The sequence below is a fragment of the Zootoca vivipara genome, chromosome 12 (genome assembly GCF_965207765.1).
Source record: "Zootoca vivipara chromosome 12, rZooViv2.hap1.1, whole genome shotgun sequence".
Classification (NCBI taxonomy): Eukaryota; Metazoa; Chordata; class Lepidosauria; order Squamata; family Lacertidae; genus Zootoca; species Zootoca vivipara.
Window position 1 is genome coordinate 16,543,676 of NC_142595.1, and position 24,002 is coordinate 16,567,677.

General features: G+C 48.4%; 1 protein-coding gene across 4 annotated transcripts in view; it reads right to left on the reverse strand.

Moving 5' to 3' along the window:
* Positions 1–24,002, reverse strand: part of CPT1C (carnitine palmitoyltransferase 1C) — a 54,114-nt gene that overhangs the window by 15,014 nt on the left and 15,098 nt on the right. For 2 of the 4 annotated variants that reach the window (XM_035135050.3, XM_035135049.3), the window contains 12 exons: positions 16,173–16,337; positions 14,724–14,863; positions 13,290–13,461; positions 11,767–11,868; positions 11,264–11,401; positions 11,058–11,135; positions 10,037–10,144; positions 8,039–8,126; positions 5,110–5,305; positions 2,369–2,557; positions 1,421–1,526; positions 527–643 (listed from right to left, as the gene is read on the reverse strand). In XM_035135050.3, coding sequence (XP_034990941.3) covers positions 527–643; positions 1,421–1,526; positions 2,369–2,557; positions 5,110–5,305; positions 8,039–8,126; positions 10,037–10,144; positions 11,058–11,135; positions 11,264–11,401; positions 11,767–11,868; positions 13,290–13,461; positions 14,724–14,863; positions 16,173–16,313 — 1,575 coding nt within the window. In that variant the 5' untranslated portion in view covers positions 16,314–16,337. Of the gene's footprint in view, positions 1–526; positions 644–1,420; positions 1,527–2,368; positions 2,558–5,109; positions 5,306–7,518; positions 7,604–8,038; positions 8,127–10,036; positions 10,145–11,057; positions 11,136–11,263; positions 11,402–11,766; positions 11,869–13,289; positions 13,462–14,723; positions 14,864–16,172; positions 16,338–24,002 lie in introns of all 4 variants that reach the window. The other 2 variants (XM_088655031.1, XM_035135051.3) reach the window with 1 other exon arrangement.

A 24,002-nucleotide genomic window follows, 5' to 3' on the forward strand; every position in this document is an offset into this window, starting at 1 on the left:
TCTCCAAGCTCCCACACTGCTCATAACCACATCTGTGTCCTCTGGCACTTCCTCAGCTGAGCTTAGGCTACTCAACGCGGGTGGCGCTGTGGCCTAAACCACTGAGCCTCTTGGGCTTGCCGATCAGAAGGTCGGCGGTTTGAGTCCCCGCGACGGGGTGAGCTCCCGTTGCTCTGTCCCAGCTCCTGCCAACCTAGCAGTTCGAAAGCACACCAGTGCAAGTAGATAAAGAGGTACCGCTGCGGCAGGAAGGTAAATGCCATTTTCGTGCGCTCTGGTTTCCGTCATGATGTTGCGTTGTGCCAGAAGCAGTTTAGTCATGACCCAGAAATCTGTCTGTGAACAAACGCCGGCTCCCTCGGTCTGAAAGTGAGATGAGCGCCGCAACCCCATAGTCACCTTTGACTGGACTTAACCATCCAGAGTTCCTTTGGCTTTACCTTTACTCACATGGATCCATGTTGTCCTTCCTCAGCCAAGCTCACCTGTCTCAGTTTTTCTTGTCCCAATACCTCTCTGCACTCACCTCTGGTGGGATATCCCATTGTAATTTCTGGGGCGGGGGGATGCTGGAATCCTTGTCCCCTTTGCAGTTCCCGTTAGCATCGTACCCCAGCGTAAATGCATCTGTGGCAATGGTGTACTGTGGGGTGGGGGGGAAAAGAGCGTCCGGGTGAGAACTGTTTTGCTTTTCATCCCTGCACCTCTTCCCCCCCCCAAGCCCCCCACCCCTTAGAGCAGGCTTCCTCAAACTCAGCCCTCCAGATGTTTTGAGACTACGATTCCCATCATCCCTGACCCTTACCTTCCAAGTCCCGGACTGCAGAATCTGGGACCGGCAGCCGTGTGACACCGGAAGTTGCGTTGACGTAACTTCCGGTGTCGCTTTGCCCTTCTATGGGCACCAAAAATGGCCGCCGCCGGCTTCAAAAGTAGCCTCTACGCATGACCGGAAGTGTGTCGATGCGACTTCCGGTGTCGGTGGCAGCCATTTTTGGTGCCCATAGATGGGCGGGGCGACACCGGAAGTTGCGTCGACGCACTTCCGGTCATGCGTAGAAGCTACTTTTGAAGTCGCAGACGGCCATTTTTTGTGCCCATAGAAGGGCAAATCAGAAAAAAATGGCTGCCGGCAGGAGAAAATAACGGAGAAAAACGGGAGACGAAGTGATACGGGGGACCACCGGGAAAAGGTAAGTAAAAACGGGGGTTTCCCAGGGAAAATGGGGTACTTGGCAGCTATGTCCCTGACCACTGGTCCTGCTAGCTAGGGATCATGGGAGTTGTAGTCCCAAAACATCTGGATGGCCGAGTTTGAGGAAGCCTGCCTTAGAGCTCACCTTCAGAGGATCCAAGAATCCTTGCTCTCAGTCCTTCACACACCCCACCCCTCCAATCCCATCCAAAGTTGGGCCTTTACCTCCCAGAGATGTGCCACAATGGGGGCGTCAGCCCACGAATGCTCTGCATTGATGCCGGACTTCCCATTGCGGTAAACAATCAGCGTGAAGGATTTGTCAAACCACCTGTCGGGTAAAACGGGCTTTGAGTGAAAGGATGGACGCCATCCTGCAAGCCTTACTCTTCGTACCATGATGCCATTGCCACCCAAGTATGCCCGTGAGGTCTCCCGGGAAAAGGGAACCAAGAGAGGCTCAGCATGAGTCAACACACCCAGCCTTACAGACCCCTGGCTGGTTCTCTCGAGGTGGGGGGGGGGCAGCAGAGAAAGAACCATGTGAATGCTCTAGTCATCCCACGTAAAAGAAAGGAGGAGTAATTGAAAGGAAACAGACTACAGTGTGAGAAAATGATGCTCCAATCAAACCAGAAAATTCGTTTGCTAGGTGAGCAAAGGGTTAGGACACATGGAGTTCCTTGTGCATTCCTAGAGAGGGCACTCTGTGAGGTCATATCCTCTGTATGCCCAGGCAGATATTTCTTATCACTTCCTCCCATCTCTCTCTTTTTGTCATGTAGCTGTAGGGATAGGAGGCAGGGTTTGTGCCCTCTTGAGCAGAGGCACCATCTTTGACCCAAACCATGTATTTTGTAACATAGAAAGATATTTTGCCGGATTTGTTTCACTGCTATTTTCCGCTTGAATCAAGCCTGCAACTTTATGTAAGTAAACACTTATTTTTATAATCTTACATTACAGACTTCTGTCTTGTTATTTTGTTTAGCGGGGTAATCCAGGCATCCCGGGTAATTAGAGAAAGCTACACAGCTTTGTCACATGTTTCCGTGTTTTATGCTGCAAAGGATGGTGTTTTTTTTTTAAACTCTGATAAACCAGACATTAAACTTACTCAAGTAAGACAAAAGAGCATGCCATGCAATTTTAGGCAGCCCAGAGAGCACCCACCTGTCACAGCAGCGCCCGTGCAAAAGGGACTTTGAGTAGGCATCCAGCGCCTGACTTGGGTTGGGTCCCTGGAGCCCCTGCTCGCTGGTGTCCAGGGTGACGAAGAAGGCGGCTTTCTCCACTATGCTCAGCGACTGCTCATTCACCCCAGACCGGAAGTAGGTTTGGCGGGCGCGGGCCCAGGGGTCTCTGCAAAGCAAAGTTAAGGGAACCATGACTTGGGGAGGTCTGCCTGTCACGGGACTGCCAGTTCAGGTGGATAACTGACTGGCTTGATGGTAGCAGGTGGAAAATCACCGCCCATCACCTGGAATATAAAAACCACTCTATATCCATCCCCTCTTTCCCCCCACTCCCACCCAAAGTCTGCAGCATTTTGTGAAACTGTGAATAAAGTAACAGCACTCCTCCAGCAGATCTCAACGATCAAGCTGAAGGAATCCTGGACCCAATATGTTACAGGCTTTGTAAATTAATATAAAAGCCCTAAGTTTGGCTTGGTAGCATATGGGCAGTTAAAAGTTATCTCCTTATTCCTGATTGGACTCAAACATCTGGATGGCAACAGGTGGTCCATCCATCATCAACATTATATTATTACTACTACCGGTACTACCACAGCAAACTATGGCAAGTTCTTAAAGAAATGGGAGTGCCTGATCACCTCATCTGTCTCCTGAGAAATCTCTATGTGGGACAAGAAGCTACAGTTAGAACTGGATATGGAACAACTGACTGGTTCAAAATTGGGAAAGGAGTATGACAAGGTTGCATACTGTCTCCCTGCTTATTTAACTTATATGCAGAATTCATCATGCGAAAGGCTGGACTAGATGAATCCCAAGCCGGAATTAAGATTGCCGGAAGAAATATCAACAACCTCAGGTATGCAGATGACACAACCTTGATGGCAGAAAGTGAGGAGAAATTAAAGAACCTTTTAATGAGGGTGAAAGAGGAGAGCGCAAAATATGGTCTGAAGGTCAACATCAAAAAAACCACTGGTCCCATCACCTCCTGGCAAATAGAAGGGGAAGAAATGGAGGCAGTGAGAGATTTTACTTTCTTGGGCTCCTTGATCACTGCAGATGGTGACAGCAGTCACGAAATTAAAAGACGCCTGCTTCTTGGGAAAAAAGCAATGACAAAACTAGACAGCATCTTAAAAAGCAGAGACATCACCTTGCCGACAAAGGTCCGTATAGTTAAAGCTATGGTTTTCCCGGTAGTGACGTATAGAAGTGAGAGCTGGACCATAAAGAAGGCTGATTGCCGAAGAATTGATGCTTTTGAATTATGGTGCTGGAGGAGACTCTTGAGAATCCCATGGACTGCAAGAAGATCAAACCTATCCATTCTGAAGGAAATCAGCCCTGAGTGCTCACTGGAAGGACAAATCGTGAAGCTGAGGCTCCAATACTTTGGCCACCTCATGAGAAGAGAAGACTCCCTGGAAAAGACCCTGATGTTGGGAAAGATTGAGGGCACTAGGAGAGGGGGACGACAGAGGACGAGATGGTTGGACAGTGTTCTCGAAGCTACAAACATGAGTTTGACCAAACTGCGGGAGGCAGTGCAAGACAGGAGTGCCTGGCATGCTCTGGTCCATGGGGTCACGAAGAGTCGGACACGACTAAACGACTAAACAACAACAACTACTACTACTACTACTACTACTAGGGGCAGTTCACACCCAAAAAATAGAAAACGAGACTACAAAATCTCTCTATATATAAATGTAAAAGGTGCATGTAGGTGACACAGCACCTTTCTCAGAAACCGCTTGTCCGATTCCGCTCAAATTTGGACACAATATTCCATTCCACTGTGCAGAGGTTCCTATACAGGTTGTGTGGACAGATGTCACACCTCTGGCAGGTGGAACCCCCAAAAAACCGTGTTTCAGAACTCACAAATCATACGAAAGTGCATGCTGGGAGTACGGGAGAGATTGAAACACAGTGCCCTCTAGCTACGGCTACACTGGTACTCTGCACCTAGGAAAGCTTCCCTCTCCACAGTATCCTGGTTCGCCTTTGCAGACTAGGCTGCCTTCCAGACTAGGCTGAGTGGAGGTAGGGGCTTGCCTGGGTGGGGGATGGGGGCGGGATAGGTAATGGGTCGGAATAGGGTGAGGGGAGACACAGGGATGTGCCTGTGTAAACATAACACACGTAAAACAGGGGGACTCTGAAGGTGAGGGGAGTTTGAAGGGGGACTCTGAGGCTCCATTTAACAGACTGAACCACAGAAACGCGTGGCAGGGCCAGTTACTACACAATAAAACAAAAACAAACCAATAATCCCCTGCCACAAAGACACTTAAAAGGCCATAGAATGTTAATTAGCCAAACTCCTGGTTGAAGAGAAATGTTTTCGCCGGATGCCTAGGGGAGCCTACCTGGGAAGAGCATCCCACAAACAGGGGGCCACCACAGAAAAGGCCTGTTCTTGTGTTGCCACACTCCACTTGTGGAGAAGGCGCACAAAGAAGGGCCTCAGAAGATGTTCTCAGCGTCCGGGTAGGTTCATATGGAGAGAGGCGGTCCTTGAAGTATTGTGGTCCTGAGCTGTTAAGGGCTTTGTAGGTCAACAACACTTTTAACTGTAGGCATTAACAGGGTAGTGGGGAGGAATATAAGGGAAGGCTGTGTATGTCTCAAGTTCCCGCCCGCCCCAAATCACTTGGGTTGACCAAAGTCTTGTGTGATCAGAGTCAAGTGAAGGGAATTTAGCCTCACCTTTCGGCTGCAGTCAGGGCACCCAGTTTTTCCTCGCCAGGCAGAGGAGGCGTGGGGTCATCTAGGATCAGCTGGAACTGTGCCTGAAGCTCGCGTGGGCGCAACAGCCTCCCTTTGTGGTATAGCCAGACCCGGAAGAAGCGGCCAGCATGGTACACTGCAATGTGCTTGCTATCCCTCAGGTGCTGGATGGTGTCTATGGAGCAAGGAGCATCCCATCAGGAGAGTTCTGCAGTCTCAGATCAGAATCCCAGAGGATCACCCACACCATACACTTAGGGAGACCCCTCCCAGCACCCTTAACCATCCACAGTTCCCAGGATTCCGAGTGGGGGGGGTGCTCCACGCAATAAAGACAAGGCTGAAGCTGGTGCCTGGTTTCCTCTTTGCAAATCCTGGCTGCCCATTTGATTTAATGCCACAAATGAAGCCATCTGGGTGTTAAATACACCTGTATTTAAAAGAAAAAAGGGGTTTTGAACCATCACAAATCGTATGTCCTACTTCCCAAAGACTGTTCCCATTCGAGTTCCTACAAAGCGCCACCTGGCCCAAAACCCTCCTTGGGTATAAACTTCCCTCAAGTGGGTTGCTCCCATCCAGAATAAGAATAAGAATAATATTTTTAGGCACCAGGCAAAAATGTTCCTTTTCAACCAGGCCTTGGGCTGATTAATATTCTACAGCCCTTTTAAATGCGTCTGTGGGAAAGGAGGGGAGGGTTATTGTTTTGTTGTTTCGGTTAAATTATTTACTTGTGTTTGATCTTGTATTTTACTCCATGAACCGCCCCGAGATCTCTTGATGAAGGGTGGTATGTGAATTTAACTGATAAATAAGTAAAATAAGAACTGCAAATAAGGAGCCGATCTGTCTGCTTGTCCCCCGTCCCAATGATGCGGGGCAGTCAAAGCAATCACTGGGGGGCCAGTGTGCCAGTTTTGTGTATGAATATTACAGATTTTAAGGATGGGCACAGAGACCTTAGACTTAGCCTCCAGCATTTGCTCACAGAGGGTAGTACAGGTGCTTTGGGAGGCACTAGCCACAACCTTGTTTGCCGAGGGGCATTAATAGCACAAGAGCCCTGCGGGGTCAGGCCAACGGTCCATTGCTGGCCAGCCTTCTGCTCTCACCATGGCCGACCAGATGCCCAAGGGAAACCTAGAAGCAGGCGGGGCCCAGTGCAGCAGTGTTTTCCCCACTTGTAATTCCCAGTGGCTGGTATTCAGAGAGGCCTACTGCCTTAGGCAGCAGAGGGAGAACATAGCCTAACCTGGCTAATCTTCATTTTACTGTTTTCTAGACCGGTGTTTCCCAACCAGTGTGCCTCCAGATGTTTTGGGACTACAACTCCCATCATTCCTGACCACTGGTCTTGCTAGCTAGGGATGATGGGAGTTGTGGTCCCAAAACATCTGGAGGCACACTGGTTGGGAAACACTGTTCTAGACGACATTAGAGAATCACCACCCTGGCACCCAATGTTGGCCGACTATTCCCAGGCAAGATTCTCCCACCTTCACCCTAAATTCCACTCAGTGATCTATTCTAATCCCACCCGCTTCAGTGCCACCCATTCTGACTCGGGTCTCCCATCTGCCAACTTTGTCTTCTACAACTTTGCCTAGTACTCAAAGTCCTGTGAGAGTTCTCCCCAACTCAAGAATCATAGAATTGTAGAGTTGGAAGGGACTGCGAGGGTGATCTAGTCCAACCCCCTGCAATGCAGGGATCTTTTTGCCCAACGTGGGGCTCAAACTCACAACCCTGAGGTTAAGGGTCTCCTGCTCTACTGATGGAGCAACCTAGAAGAGGTGGAAAATTCTTGCCCTCTGAAATCACCTCTGCTGCTTGGCGGAAGGTGGACAATGGAAGACATTGCCCTGCATCTGTTTCCCCACCCCCAGGATGCTCCTGCCGGGAGGTTAACTAAATTCCCTTCTCCTTGTAAAAGGTAAGGTAAAGAACCCCTGGATGGTTACGTCCAGTCAAAGGCGACTATGGGGCTGCAACGCTCATCTCGCTTTTCAGGCCAAGGGAGCTGGCGTTTGTCCACAAACAGCTTTCCGGGTCATGTGGCCAGCATGACTAAATCGCTTCTGGTGCAATGGAACACTGTGATGGAAGCCAGAGTGCACGGAACCATTCACCTTCACACCACAGTGGTACCTATTTATCTACTTGCACTGGTGTGCTTTTGAACTGCTAGATTGGCAGGAGCTTGGAACAAAGCAACGGGAGCTCACTCCACAACACAACCTGCATCCCTTCTTGTAACAGTTAAGGTTACAGAGAGGGTTAAATAGGAATGGTACGTGCTTCCAAGCACCACAGGCAACAATGAGTGTGGATCCTTTGGGGTGATGATGTTAGGGAAGGGAAGCAAGGGGTGCGAGAACATCCTACCTCCCTCCATGCCTGGGACACGGGTTGTATTAAACATGCGTTCGTACTGAGCTGAGCACATGGGACGGCCGCCTTGAATTATCAGCTGGAGAGAGGTGGGAAGCGAAGAGAGAGAAAGAGAAAGATTGAGAGAGAGTAGCAGCCAAACGACTTGGGGAAGAAAGAAAGAAAGAAAGAAAAGGAGGGCAACCATCAGCTTTGAGCAACATCGAAAGTCCTTCCAACACGGAACCAAACCAGGTAGGCAAAGCTCAGATTGCAAATTCCAGGGCGGCATTCCTGAAATAGATCCTTGCAGTAAGCAGGAGCGAGAGAAAGACTGCAGTGACCGCTAGACCAAAGAACTTCAAAATCCAATAGGAGGTTCTGAAATCCCAGAAATGCAAAGTGTTGAAAAAAGGTGTTAGGACCTGGACTAGGTCAGAAAACCCACCAAGAGACACCATGAAGCAGACTCGCCCTGCAAAAGGCCCCACAGTGGGTGTGGGGGGTGTTTCATAATCCCCCCTGATTCACTTACCCTTCCCCACCCCAGGCAACCGGGTGGTATTGAAGAGACGTTCCCATTGGGCAATACAGAGAGGGATGAAGGAATTTGGGGTGATGTTCTGTTTTCAGATGGGAGGCAAGTTCAGGTTTAGATGCAGAGGTTGGGGAACCAAACATGGAAGAAATCTGTGGTTATTTTTTAATACACTCAGTGAACCTAGCTTGGTTAAGGAACCTAACAAAAAATTAAAAATCCATACGTAGATACATTTCTTAAAAGGAGGGCTAGGTTATAAAACATGTGGGAATTCCATGCCAGACACTAAGAAATAGGAAACTACAAATGCATCCTCACATGTGTGTAGCTTTGATAGTAGCACGACTGGCAAGCAGATCATCATAGGAGCAAGCACCTAGGGCAGGCATCCCCAAACTTCGGCCCTCCAGATGTTTTGGACTACAATTCCCATCATCCCTGATCACTGGTCATGTTAGCTAGGGATCATGGGAGTTGTAGGCCAAAACATCTGGAGGGCCACAGTTTGGGGATGCCTGGTGTAGGAATACGGATTCCTTTATCCCAGGGGTGGGGAAGCACAGGCCCAGGGGCTGAATGTGGCCCTTCAGGACACACTATCTCGCTCTCTGAACTTTCCCGAGGCCACACTCCTTGCTGGCCGTGCTTGACCCCCCCCCCGGAGTGTTTTGACTTGGCTAGACAACATCATTGAACGCCTTTTGCTTGTCCAGATAGAAAGGGCTGGGTGCAGAAACAAAGCCTAAACAAAGGTAAAATTTGCATATGTCATCCTGCCCACTTTTGCTTCTGGCCCTGCCCACCTGTCACATGAGGCCCTTGGGAGGCTGCCCAGAATGGCATAGGGCCCTCAAGCTGGAAGGGTACCCCATACAGACTGCATGCCCAGTGCCTTTTGCAAGGCACTGTCTCTCAGCTCAGCTTAACTCACATCCTGAGCTCCTTGAAAAATGGGCGGGATGCAAGAGTATTAAATATAGAGCAACTCTACTGGCTGCTGCTATGCCACAGCCAGCAACGCTGGTGTTTGCCAGCCCAGTAGTCCAACCTGCCAAGCCAACAAAACATTCTATATCTACACTCTGCCACACCCCAAGTTCTTGCATTTGATCCTGCTTGCTCTTTTCGCAAGCTCGGCCACTCACAGCATGGGACCAGGAAGAGAAAACAATGAGAAGGAGCCAATTGCATTCCATTGCAATGCAAGGTGCAATTTAATGCAGGAGAAGGGTGGTTTAACAAAGAGACGTGCACTAGCATTAAAAGCACCCTTGTACCACTTTAATGGCCACAGCTTCCCCCAGAACATCCTGGGAACTGTAGTTAGTTGAGGTTCTCCTAAGCACGCTTAGCACCCTTTAAAAACTACAGTTCCCAGGATTCTTTGGAGGAGGCTATGACTGTTTCAGTGCTAGAAGAGTGCTTCAAAGGTATGGGTGTGGTCTGGGTTTATAAAGCTATACTAGCCAGCTAGGCTTCTGCTATGCTTCAATCCATAGCTGCCAAGTTCCGGCCTGAGAAATAAGGGACTGGACCGGAAGTAGCAGACCGGAAGTAGTGCTGCCACCATTTTGGAACTGGGCGGAGCATGCTCAGAAGCTACTTTTGATGCTGCTCTGCCCTGTTCCAAAATGGCCGCCGCACCAGAAGTCACGTTGCAGCCATTTTGGAACTGGGCAAAGCAGCATCAAAAGTTGCTTCTGAGCATGCTCCGCCCAGTTCCAAAATGGCCGCCGCGCCAGACTAAACCGGGGAAAAACAAAAACAAAATCTTTTTTTTTGATGGGAACAGCTGGAAAAACGGGGGTTTCCCGGGGAATACGGGAGACTTGGCAGCTATGCTTCTATCCCACACCCACACCCGCAAGTTGACAGCAACCCCATTTGTCCTACTTTTCAATCTGACTTCCAGTTCCCCATTTAGGGAGAGGGAGTTCACGCAACCTACTGGCTGTGCCCTCCCATCCCATCATATATTTTGATCTTACTTACCGGTTTGATCTCTTCCCGAGTGAGTTTCCGTCGGTACAGCAACATGGCGTGGACCAGATTCCCAGCACGAGCTGCCTGGATCGGGGTTGGGGTTACGTAAATGAAATCCTAAAAAAAAATGGTACGCAGAAAGTTGAAATTCACAGGGTGTTATACGTTGAAAGAAGATTATACGAAAATGATGTACCGTTGGTATTTAACTCCCAATAAATTAGCAAAAATGTATAAAACGGGGTCAAATGTATGCTGGAAATGTAAGGAAAAAAGAAGGCACCTTTTATCATACGTGGTGGAAATGTAAGGTAGTAAAAGAATTTTGGGAAATGATATATCATGATTTTTGGGGGGGGGGGATGTTTAAAATAACCTTTTCTTAAAAACCCGAAGCCTTTCTTTTAGGAATTCTAGGTGCTGAAATCCCAATGGAGCAAAAAATATTATTTATGTATGTGACCACGGCTGTGTGGATGTTATTAGCCCTGAGATGGAAAGAAGTTTCTACCGGAGAAGAATGGCAGATCAAGTTGATTGATTATGCCGGAATAGCTAAAATGACCAGAAGAATCAGAAATCAGGAAGACCCAGATTTTAATAAGGAATGGGGGAAATTTAGAATTTATTTTAATGGGGAATGGGGGAAATTTATAATTTATTTTAAAGACCATTGTAAACAGTTAGTACAGTTAGTAAATCGTTAGTAGGATTGGAATATCGCTTGTAGTTGAATGGTGAATTTTGGAGACAATGGAGAGGTAAAAGATTTGGATTATTATAAAAGATGCAGGAGGAAATGATTAACAATGGGACCCACAAAGGGCAAGAGGGAAGTCCAAGAGATTCCTTGGAATCTTGTTTTTATGTTGCATGCTGGACTGTAAAAATTTAATCTGAAAAACCAAATTAATATATATATATATTTAAAAAATGGTACGCAGAAAGGGTGTTGTGTGTGTCAGCAGAGACTAACGAAAGGCACCCCTCCCCTCCCAAAAACATTCTTCTCCCAGGGTCTGAAACTCACCATGCCATAATAGTTGCTATTTACCATCAGGGGGCCTCGGCTACGGAGATAGACGTACTCTTCCCACCAGTCACTCACCTGGGCAGGGTATGAGGTTTGAAAAGGAGAATTAAAAAGACCCATGCGTTCTCCATGCGCGGCACAACACAGCTGAAAGAGGCCCCCCCCAGCCCCCGCCCTGCAATCCCATTTTAGGGACCACTCACATAGTTAGATGCCCACCAAGACTTAAGCCTCAAGTACCACTGCAAGCGCGGCCCCAGGGTCCGTTCAAAGTCGCGGGCGAGACCCGCCATCCGCTGGAACTCGTCATCTGTTGTCAGGGGTCGTGCGGACTCTAGATACTAGTGGGGCGAGAGAATTATGGGATTAGGAGGAGGCCATGTTCGGCAAGGGTTCTGAAATTGCTCTTGCTCCACAGTCTCACGTTCTAGAGAGAACAATGGCTGTCGCGTGGTTGCTTGCTCTCGGGAGATCCTCTGCAAAGGCCCTTTCGACGGGAAACCCCCGTAGAACTGAAAACGAAGGTCCCTGTGAATGTACGGCCATTCAGAGAGAGAGGGGAAAGGAGCGCAGAGGCTTCGTATCAGAAAGCACCCAAACATTCAACCCTCCACTTTCAGCCTGATGTGCTAGGAAAGCAGTGGCAGATACTATTTTTTTGCATCCTCGAATCACAGCAGGAAAGGGGAAACAAAACCAGACTCACCCTCTGCATTGTGTCCTTGAGGGCTGGAACAGGCAAGCGAGGCAGCGAGGCTTGGTAGCTGTATAGCATGGGTTTCCGCCCAGCAAAGATTTTCACCAAAGCCTGTGATTGGGGGGAGGGGGGGAGTGCACATTATTCTACTGTGCTACGTATTTGTGAGTGTCCTTGAGGTTTCCTTGGAAAAATTGGGTGAGATTTTTAAAGAGGAGACATAAAATGTGGAGCCACAAAGTCTGAAAGAGGATTCTTTGACCACTCAGGTGAACATAATTAGAATTCTCCCTACTATCAGGAACTAAATGCACTCAGCGGAGCATGCTTAGAATCCTGCTTGAAACCGTCCCACTCAATGCATTAAGTCCAGGGTGGAGCTAGTAGAGATGGAGACTTTAGAGATGAGGCTGATACATGCAGCCTCTCCACCCATGATGTGTACAGATGTCCTTTGAGTGCATGAATCTTGCCTCTCTCACGCCACTCTGGCCCTGTTTACCAGCCATCACCATTCAGCTTTCCTGACATCTGTGCCCATTAGCGGCAAGGATTTTCCAGCCCCACTGGCACACTCTAGCCCAGGGGTCAGCAAACTTTTTCAGCAGGGGGCCGGTCCACTGTCCCTCAGACCTTGTGGAGGGCCGGACTAAATTTTGGAAAAATCAATATATCACCCAAAGCCAGTTTGAAGTCCATATTGTGATATCCGTTTCGTAATTTTTGACCTGGCAATATATCGCGAATCATAATGTGTGTGTGTGCGCGCGATGCAAAAATCACAATGTGGGGGAAAAAATGAAGCCAGCAAATGCTTCTCTCGATTCCTGCAGTCCCTGTTAACTCTGCTGGGTCAGCTCTCCCCTGCCTCCTGCAGGGAACAGTGAGATGAAGAAGAAGAAGAAGAAGAAGAAGAAGAAGAAGAAGAAGAAGAAGAAGAAGAAGAAGAAGAAGAAGAGGAGGAGGAGGAGGAGGAGGAGGAGGAGGAGGAGGAGGAGGAGGAGGAGGAGGAGGAGGAGGAGGAGGAGGAGGAGGAGGAGGAGGAGGAGGAGGAGGAGGAGGAGGAGGAGGAGGAGGAGGAGGAGGAGGAGGAGGAGAGGAGTTTGGACTTGATATCCCGCCTTTCACTCCCCTTAAGGAGTCTCAAGCAGCTAACAATCTCATTTCCCTTCATCCCCCACAACAAACACTCTGTGTGGTGAGTGAGGCTGAGAGACTTCAGAGATGTGTGACTAGCCCAAGGTCACCCAGCAGCTGCATGTGGAGGAGCAGGGAAGCGAACCCGGTTCACCAGATTACGAGTCCACCGCTCTTAACCACTACACAGAGCAGGCAAAAATCATGTTGCAGGAACAACCATGAAGCCAGCCAATGCCTCTACATAGCTCCATCCTTATTTCGTACATTGTGATATATCCGCTTAGCTGGTGATCTACCACAATGCTGAAATCCAGATATCGCCCAGCCCTACGCAGCCTGCTCCCTTCTCTCAGCCTGCTTCCCAATAGTACACCACCTTCTGCGATACATACCAGCCAGATCTTGGTGGTGTTGGATATCTTGCCGTGCTCTTCAAACATCCAGCCATGGTAGCACAGCAGCATCTTGAGAATGCTACGCATGGTCACGATGAGGGCCAGCCATAGCGCTGTGGAAAAAGCCAGGGCACTGAGGACTGTCAGGCCTTGATCTGACAGGTAGTCACTGAGGACAACAAGATGGGGAAGGGGAGGAAGAGAGAGGGAGAAAAACATACAGACCTTAACATTAAAACAATCAATTTCCCAAGAGAAGAAAACCTAATTCTGTCTTCTAGTCCGATGTCTCCAAACCAACACACATGCACACAAATGCTTAAGGGTTTAAAATTTTGACTTGCTGTTTTAAACTAAAGGTCAGTCTTGGCAATGAAGTCATCTCTCTCCAAAAGCAGCCAATCAAATGCCCCCTCTCTGTGAATATGGAGATTCCATCATGTTAATGCAAGACAGAACTATCCTCCATATGTTTTTCTAAAGTCATCCAAGCAAAGGGCCATTGTTTTGGCAATGAAGTAATGTACTTCCCAAAGCCTGCTGCCAATCGGAGATGTTATCCCCTTGGAGGGAACCCTAGGTGCATACATCCTTACATGAGTCAGGCCCTCTTCAGGCTTGAGGCTAATTCCATGGTACCATGGCTGGCACATGGGCTATCCTATTCAGGCATGAAAACCCCTTCACGTGTTCATATACCGAACACCTCAAGAGGACTCTTTTGTCACTAGAAAATTGTCTCCCAACCACAGCACCTCTGGCCAAAAGGACCCTGGCAGTACCCTAGGTGTTTCTGACCTGAGGACAACTTCCAGAATCAACAAAATGCACTCTCTCCAATGTGTTTGACATGGACACAACCCTGGACTGCGTTTGAGAGTGGTTTTCAAGCAACCCTCCAAGAAAACCATTTAAAATAACACGGAACCATGATTTCCCACTATGTGAATAAGCCACAGCAAGCCTCGGATTTGTAAGCTCCCCAATCTTCCTCTCTCATTCTCCAGGGGAAGGAGTTTGGAAGCACCTACTTCCAATTTTAAACAAACCATAATACCCCATCATGTCTAAACACAGAGGAATGTAGCTTGTTTAAACAGTGTTTTCAGGACAAGATGGGAAGTAAGTCCACAGTTTGATACTGGGTAGTTCTCGTAAGTGTGAACAAACCACAATTCTCTTAACGTTTCAGAGGCCACCCTAAACAAGGGTTTGTCTAAAAGCAAAGGCTTCCCATTTCCTCCTCATTGGCTTGAAAGGCGACAAGAGGGGTTGGAGAATTCACACGAGCCTGAAATGTGCTGCCGCCTGTTCTCGTAGCAGGAAACCTTTATTTCCCAGAATGTATGAAAACCAGGCCTTAGTTTTAGTCTCCCTCCCCCTCATTGATTCATCCGCAACTCCCACCCTTCTCCCTTTCCATCTCCATACCTGACTGGCAGGTGTTCCTTGATTTTTCCAATCATGCCCATGGAGGGGTCAAGTCGAGAGTACTGGGTTACCAAGATGGCAGTAACCATGAACAGCCAACTGGATGGGCTGGCAGGATACACGCCTGTCACAAAACTGTTCTGTTAGGGGAGGTCACAAAAAGATGAATGTGAAGAGTTTGCTGCTATTGTCATGAGTCAAATCTTCTGTAGTTTTGAAGGCACATTGCCCTTTCTTTGGAAAATATGGTACACGGACTGAACTTTGCCCAGTTCCCTAAACTGCCCACTCACTTCCTTTCCCTAAAACACTTGGCAAAACTGCTGGTGTGCACTTTTTCTTGAAGAAGCAGTGTGGATTTGTGGAGAGCAGGGAGGCTATACTTGACAACATACTGGTAGCTATTTCAGTCTTAAAAATCAACCAACACATTGTTTTCTCAGAATGTAAGCTGCATTGAATGCGCTTTGAACTGTTGGATGCTGATTAATTTTATAAGCTGGCTTTCTCATTTTTGCTCCAAACAACCCACTCCCAATTTCCAAGCTACACCTCAGCATCAAACATCATTTTACACAAGGGCCCTGTTCGCATGCCCTTCACATTAAACGATAGTTAGGAACAAACCATAGTCTTAACAAGTACGAGCAAGCTGCTCATTAGTACCAGCTTCTGTCTTGGCTGTACTGGGAGGGAAACAAACTAAATTGTGGTTTAGTATGATGTTCAAATCAAGTAACTGAACTGCTAAGATCACCTGCTGAGTTCATGATGGAGATGAGATTTTAACAAGGACCTCCTAATTCATAGCTCTCTTTTATCCTTACAACAACCCTGTATGTCACCGCTCCATAATACAAATGGAGACAGCATCTTCACAAGGACACCCAATAAATTCATGGATTGTTGACTAAAAAGAGACAGGTTGTCAATGTTATTGATCCTTAATTATTGAAGAACAAGCACCGTGATCTCTCGATCTCTCTCTCTCGGCACTTGGGCACTCTCCACTCTCAGTTAAACCCTTGACTGTGTTCCATGAGGCCTAGTTCTAAAATGGATCCTAGAACCACCTGTTCCGATTTGGCCAAACAAACTTTCATTTGCACCGTACCCTGAACCTACTGGACTCAAGTCTTTTCTGATAACCCAGGAGGCCTTACTCTCATGCCTAACCCTAGATTACAGTTTAATTCATCCTAAGGCTCCAACATGGGTTGGGTTCCCAAGAGTAAACTAAGAGCTGGGCTCTCAAGACATGAATGTCACCGAATTGTAGAATTGGGACTGAGAGAGTCATCTAGTCCAACCCACTGCAATACAGGAATCTTTTTGTCCCTTCACGGGGCTGGAACCTATGACTGTCTCATGCTCTACCAACGGAGCTATCCCTCAGATACAAATTAATTCCAGAGCATTTTGAGCAGGTGCTTGTCATCCCTATCTTACCCGCAACTGGTTGAATTTCTTCTTCCAGGACCGCAGGCCTGAGATGTAAACCTCCTTGAGAGCTGCATGGCTCAGCTGGAGGTCGATACCCTCTGGAGAGACCGTGAATTGGAACGCCACAGCCTGGTGAGCCTCCGCCATCTTGGGAGGGTGCTAGCTTGTTGGCTAAGACAAGAGAGAGAACAAGAGGATGCACATATCCCATTAAACCTGTACCGAAAACCCCTCGTTGACAAATTATTTATACCCTGCCTTCCACCCCACCCCACCCCCCAACAGGGACTCAAGGTGGCTTACAAATTAAAGGCAGAAAGGTATTGTGCCAGTAGTTAAAATGGAACAAACAGCACTAGGTGGTGGACTGCATTCTGGGGACTCGGACTATCCTCCACTAGTATTGCAGTTTTACCTGGCAAAAGGCTGACATCACAATGACAAAGGCGAGTGTCATTGGCTGAGACCTGGCCAAACAGATAGCAAAGGTTTGGTGGGCGCTCTGGGAGAAGCCTTGTGTTGCCTACATTCCCTTGCTATAAATGAAGAACTTGAGGAGGTGTGATAGAAAGATGGGTCTTCTCTGTGGTGGCACCAGGGCCGTCTTAAGTGTATCTGGCGCCATGGTGCAATGATGCCTCTGGCGCCCCTTGCGCTCTACCAGGCAGGGCCAGGCACAGCGGGCAGCCGGAGGGTGCGGCGCGACAGGCAGGGACGCTGCCAGCTGTGCTACGCCTCTGCCTGCTCGGCCGAAGCGGCAGAGCAACGCTGCAGTCCAGGGAGCTCTAGTTGCCTCCGTCGAGGGAGACATGGACCTCATCGCATTATGGGGCAGCACTGTCTGTGCTCGCTGTGACTTGAAGGAGTGTGGCCGGAAGGTAGCCTATGTCCAGGTCCAGGTCCCCCCGATGGAGGCAGCTCCGCCGCCACTGCTGCCGCCTCACTTCAGCCACCACTGCCGGGAAAGGAGCGAAGTGGGTGAGGCGGAGGCCAGGCCCGGCTCTAGGTGTAGTCCCAGTGGCGCGGGGCCGGCAGGGGGGGGCGCTGCGTGGTGATGCCGCGCTGCGAGGGCAGGGGCGCCAGAGCGATCTCCGCGCCCCAGCGCCAGGGCGCCCGACCTGCTTGAGACGGCCCTGGCGGAGGCGGGGGGGCAGGGGCGGAGGCGCGGGCGGCTCCATGTGCCTCCTTGATGCGCCCCCTGCTGGGCGGGCGCCCTGGCACACCGCGCCAGTCAGCCCAATGGGAAGGACGGCCCTGGGTGGCACCGCACTCCCTATAGGATCCTTGCCTGTCACCTTCGCTTTAGTCGTTCTGGAACTGGCAGTTCGAATCTGAGCTCCTATTGCTCTGTCCCAGCTCCTGCCAACCAAGCAGTTTGAAAGCACGCCCGTGCAAGTAGATAAATAGGTACCACTGCGGAGGGAAGGTAAACAGTGTTTCTGTGCGCTTTGGCTTCCGTCAGGGTGTTCTGTTGTGGCAGAAGCAGTTTAGTCATGCTGACCACATGACCCGGAAAGCTGTCTGTGGACAAACGCCAGCTCCCACGGCCTGAATGTGAGATGAGCACCGGTAGTCGCCTTTGACTGGACTTAACTGTCCAGGGGTCCTTTACCTTTTTACCTTTACCTTCTGGTACTAGGTGAACAACTTTTTATTTTCTCAGGCTTTTAAATCTTGAAATTGTCTAGTTTACTATAGGATTGGACTAGGACCTCAGCCATGAAGCTCACTGGGTCACCTTGGGCCAGTTACCACCTCTTAGCCTAACCTACCTCACAGGGTTGTTGTGAGGATGAAATGGGGATAACCATGTACCCCACCTTGAGATCCTTGTAAGATAAAAGTGGTATATAAATGTAATATAATAATAATAATAATAATAGATCTTTTGATATTTCTGAAGTTTGTTTGTCTTTGCTTCTACTTTTGTTTGATACTCTGCTGCTGTTTTTACACTGTATTTATTTATTTATTTTAATTTAAAATACCTTTATTGAATATTCAAATAAAACACATACAACTAATATAAAGAAAAGAATAAGCAAAACAAAGCATACCTATTATAAACCATATACAAATTAAAAACCTATCAATACATGTCTATCTCATAAACTAATTCAATCTAACTATATCATTTATTATTCATATTTATAAAATGATTTCTTTTAACTTCACATAAACTCTTCTCTAAGTCGACTTCCACGTGCCTTCACCCCAGGCTTATAAATTTACATACATTTAGACTGCATTCCTTTACATTTCATCTTGGGATCTCTACGGAATATTAAAAATAAATCCAAGTCTTTATCAGGGGACACTGCTTCTTCAAATATTCTCCAAACTTTTCCCAATTTTGATTGAATTTCTGATTACTGCCACCTCTGATCAAATTTGTCAATTTGGCCAGATCTACATAATTAATCACTTTTTCCTGCCATTCTCTGATGTTAGGAGTCTCTTGTTTTTTCCCAATATTTGGCAATTAGGATTCTCGCCGCCACCACTGCATATAGGAAAACCTTTTTGTCTTGTTTATTTATGTCTTCATCTACCATCCCCAGTAGAAAAGACTCAGGTTTTTTTTCAATTCCTCAAATACCCCGTTACAAAAAGGTTTTAGTTTATCGCAGTGCCACCAAGTATGTATAAAGGTCCCTACCTCCTTTTGGCATCTCCAGCAGAAATTGTCTTTAGTCTCATACATTTTGTGTAATTTGACTGGCGTCAGGTTGTTACACTGTATTTAGATTTTATGGCTTTGCCCTTTTTTATGTATGCTTTATTTCCACTGTTAGCCACCCACAGCATATATACACTGAGTAAATAAACAAGAAATTATTATTTTTTCCAATTTGAGTTGAAGGGATATTTACTTTGCCACCAGCTTTACTTATTTTGCCACCTGCTTTACTGCAGTTTACAACAGCGGTAAAAACAATAAAATACAATGAAGGAACTACAAGAACCTTACCTTCCAAGTCCTGGACTGCAGCCGTGTGACACCGGAAGTTGCATCGCCGGCTTTGAAAGTCGCTTCTACGCATGTCTGGAATTGCGTCGACACAACTTCCGGTGTCGCTCCGCCCATCTATGGGCACCAAAAATGGCCGCCGCCGACACCGGAAGTAGCGTCTATGCACTTCCGGACATGCGTAGATGCGATTTTTGAAGCCGGCGGCGGCCATTTTTTGTGCCCATAGAAGGGCAAATCAGAAAGAAAAAAATGGCCGCCGGCAGGAGAAAATAACGGAGAAAAATGGGAGACGAAGTGATACGGGGGACCACCGGGAAAAGGTAAGTAAAAACGGGGGTTTCCCGGGGAAAACGGGGTACTTGGCAGCTATGACAAGAACAGCAATGAAACCACAAAATAAAAGCAGCAGAGAAAAGAACTAGAAAACCTTTCATCTCAAAAAGGGTTCAAAGTAGAGAAGGATATAGCTTTTCTCTGGTACTCAGGGGAAATGAAGGTAATGCCAGGCAAACATACCAAAAGAAGCGCATTTTACAATTTTGCACTCCACCACACAGGCCTGATTTGCACATAATGCTAAACCATGGCTTATTAAACTACATGGTGCATTGAACCATCACATATGTGTTAGTGTGAACCCTACCAGCCACTTGAAAACCCTTGGTTGTAATAAACCATCATTTAAAAAAAAAGATTTAAACAGCTAACGTCGTGGTATTGACCTAAAAAAAAGGCAGCTGGGAAAAGGAATCTCCACAAGCAAAGCAGCTCCATTGCTTCAGGCAAGAAACATCTGGAATCCCCTCCCTCCAGGGGAAAAAAAATGTTGGTTTTCACTTAGGGAGAAAATGGATGAAACGCTTCCAAAGGAGGGGTGTGGGCCCTCTGCACAAAATTTACCATATACCTCATTGCATGTTGCCAAGGCCCAATACAGGTTTGGCTGCTATGACAACAGTTTTCTGTTGCCAGGGAGTTAAGGGGAGTGGCAGGAGAGCCCGCCAAAAAAGAAGGGCAATAACACCTGGCGTAGTAACTCAAAAATACGAGAAGTCTGAGCAGTTTTAACCCACTCCTCATGTGCGGGCTTGGGAATACTCTCCCTTGTCAACAAGAAGATACTATCCTCTTACCAGAGAATCCAAAAATCTGGGCTACCAACCACAACTCTAACCACTGGCCCTCACCACCCCAACTGGCTTTCAGCTCCTTCAAATCCAGGCATCCCCAAACTACAGCCCTCCAGCTGTTTTGGCCTACAACTCCCATGATCCCTAGCTAACAGGACCAGTGGTAGGGAAAGATGGGAATTGTAGTCCAAAACATCTGGAGGGCCGAAGTTTGGGGATGCCTGTTCAAATCACTACCCATCCCATTACCACATATGTTCCAGGATTAGACTGGAGATTGGGGGGGGGCTTTCCTACCTGTGAACAGATTGGGCGGGGGGGGGCATCCCCTAACCCATGGATTCCCAAACTTGGGTCTCCAGCTGTCGTTGAACTACAATTCCCATCATCCCTAACCACTGGTCATGCTAGCTAGGGATGATGGGAGTTGTAGTCCGACAATAGCTGGAGACCCAAGTTTGGGGAGCCCTGCCCTAGGAGAGCTCTCTATCAGTTTGTATGGTACAAAACGGCTGATTGTGTTTTCATCGGCAACTCCAGTTGCAATATAAGGTCTGGAAGGTGTGAGTGAAGAGATGGGGAGGGAAGGTAAGCTGGCTCCAGGGAAGGGCTAGGGAGCCTGTGGTCCTCCAGATGTTGGTGGACGGCAACTCCCTTCCTCCTCGACCTTTGGCCCTACACCTGGGGCTGATGGGAGTTGGAGTCTAACAACAGCCAGATGGCTCCAGGTTCTCCTCCCTTGACCTAGGGAAGAAAGATCCTACTAACTTGCAGCCCATGCGGCCCTCAGTGGCGGCCCTCAGCAACATTTGATGCCCCATACTCCCTTCCCAAAGCCAAGATAGCACTTCCCCAGCTTTGAGGAGGTGGGAGGGCTCTAGAACCCTGATGGAGCCTCACACCTTCTTCCCAAAGCCCAGTGCCTCGCTTGGAAAAGCAGCATGAGGGCTGAGGCGGGGAGGTGTCAAATTTTGGCCTCCCCCCCCATGCGACAAGGCAACATGCAGACTGCAGGTTCCATGTTGGAGTACTTTTTCAGCCCACTTGGTGTGAAAAGTTGGAACCGACCTGATCCGGGGAAGCAGCATGGAATGAATGGGCGGGCGAGTGTCCTTTCTCACTGAAATAAAATTGCCTCCAATGTGGGAGCCAGGTTTGACCCCAGGGGTTCCCAGCTGGAAAGAGAAGGACGCTCGGGGAGACTGCCCAGCAGCACTAACGTGGGAGCTATATTAGATTCCTGGGATCCATGCTCAGAAATGTGGAGACAGACCAAGTGAGAGTTAAGGGTAGGAGGGAGCAGTCCAACAGCGGTGCGGGGAGAAGGGGGAAATGTTACGATAAACGAACAAGCAGAAAGGTATAACAGCTCGCCTATTCAGCAGATCATTTCTGTGTGTTTTATATACACTGGTTTTACATTGGGTTTATCTGGAAAACGTTCAACAAAAACGCTGTTTTAAAGGGGCGAGGGAGATGGAGGCAGGATTCGGAGGATCAGCTCCCTCGCTGCTTGCAGCTGTGCTCCTCTACTACCTCCCAACAGCTTGCTCTCTCAGGGAACTGTGAGGCTCTTCCCATGGGAGCTGCCATGCTGGGGATAAGCTAGAGAGAGATCCTAAGTGGGTCACTGCATTGCCTTTCCTCAGATATCAAAGCAGGAGGCCATGCTTTGATGGAGAGGTTTCCACACCATTAGAGCGATTCAGGCATGAGTTAAGAGAAACAATTGGCAACCAACCATGTAGCCAGGGGCAGATTTATGTTCTATCATGTTTTTAATATTCTGTTGGGAGCCTCCCAGACTTGCTAAGGAAACCCCGCCAGATGGGCGGGGTATAAAGTATGATGATGATGAGGCCCTAAACTACACCAAGTCGAAGGGGCCCCATAGAATCTGTCCATAACGCTAATAGCAAGGGCAATGGAAATAGAAACGACATCGTTTTACATTTATATATGCACACAGACAAGGATGCAATGAAAAACTAAAAATCTCGATACCAGTGTTTCCTGAAGCTCTTACAGCAGAGGCATACGATCATATAACACCCCCTTGCCAAGGTTTTTAGAGGCTCGCCTTATACACATCTGTGTTAGTCGCTATTCTGGGAGTGCCACCACGTTGTGAGAATGCAAGATCGGAGAAGCAACTCATGCAATACGCAGCCTCCCCCAAGGGCAGGAAATCATGATAACACCTTTGCTTAGTCTAAATTATTGATTTAATTACATCGGAGGGAAAGAAGAACTAGAACCTTTCGATTCTCCGCTCCACCCAAACAAAGCACAAGCTGTAATCAAGTCTTGATAGCAGTGTGTTTCGGTGAAGTACACCACAAGCCCAGGTAGGGCTGGGCAATACTGTATGTCAATACCTTGTTTGATCCCTGTTTGATCAAAACCAAGACCTTGTTTGATCAAAACCAGTTTGAAGTCCACAGCGGCAGAGCTTCATGCTCTGCCACCGGGGGTGGAGAGCAGGCGTGTTGCTCCCAGGGACACAGTGCGCGTTCTGGGGACGGGACGCACCATGCACAGGGGCGGGATGTGCGTTTTGGGGGCGGGACGCACCACTGCAGGGGTGGGACACACCTTTTGAGGTCGGGGCACACATTTTGGGGCGGGGCGGGCAGCCGCGATGGCGCCCCTGGGATCGCGCCGCTCGGGGCGGCCCGCCCCCACCGCCCCTATCTTCCTACGCCCCTGGAAGTCCATATCATGATATCGGTTTCATAAAAAGGTCAGTCAAAGGTAACTTTGGGGTTGCAGCGCTCATCTCACTTTTAGGCAGAGGGAGCCGGCCTTTGTCCACAGACAGTTTTCCAGGTCATGTGGCCAGCATAACTTAAACCACTTCTGGTGCAACAGAACACTGTGACAGAAACCAGAGTGCACCGAAATACCATTTACCTTCCCACTGCAGCAGTACCTATTCATCTACCTGCACTGGCGTGCTTTGGAACTGCTAGGTTGGCAGGAGCTGGGACAGAGCAGCAGGAGCTCACCACCGTCACGCAGATTCGAACCGCCGACCTACTGATCGGCAAGCCCAAGAGGCTCAGTTTAGACCACAGTGCTCCCCACGTCCTGGCAATATATTGTGAATCATGATGCGTGCGTGTGTGTGCGCGCTATGCAAAAATCACAATGTGGGGGAAACTGCGAAGCCAGCCAATGCCTCTGTTAGGGTTGCCATATTTCAATAAGTGAAATTCCAAACACAGAAGTTGTTGAACTATTTTATTTTTTTTAGGAAATTTGCCAAAAAGGCAACACTTCCACCATGAGAACAGGATGCTGGACTAGATAGGCCACTTGATGAAGCAGGCTCTTTTTGTGTTCTTTATTTCGTACGGCAGAATGATAAGGAGGGATGATGTGCATCTCCTCAAAGACCAAAAAAAAGGCTTCCAAAGCTCAGCAGGGCATTAGGAAAATCTGATCAGACTGCTTCTGTAAGATAAGAACCATGGAGAGTATCCACAGTCAGGATCCACAATTGCTTTCCCAGGGAAACAGGGCGTGAGCCCAGGTGTTCTGGCTACATCCCAACTGGGCGAAAGTTGACAACTCTCCGATCTTGATACCTCCCCAAAGTGTGCCTTGCACAATCCTGTTCTTCTCGAGGTGTTTCGGCTGCATAATCACAAGCTAGAAGAAGCGCACCTCAGATCATGCGACCAGAATGGAATGGCAGGGCCTGCCCCACTGCAGTATGCCTCTCCGGCC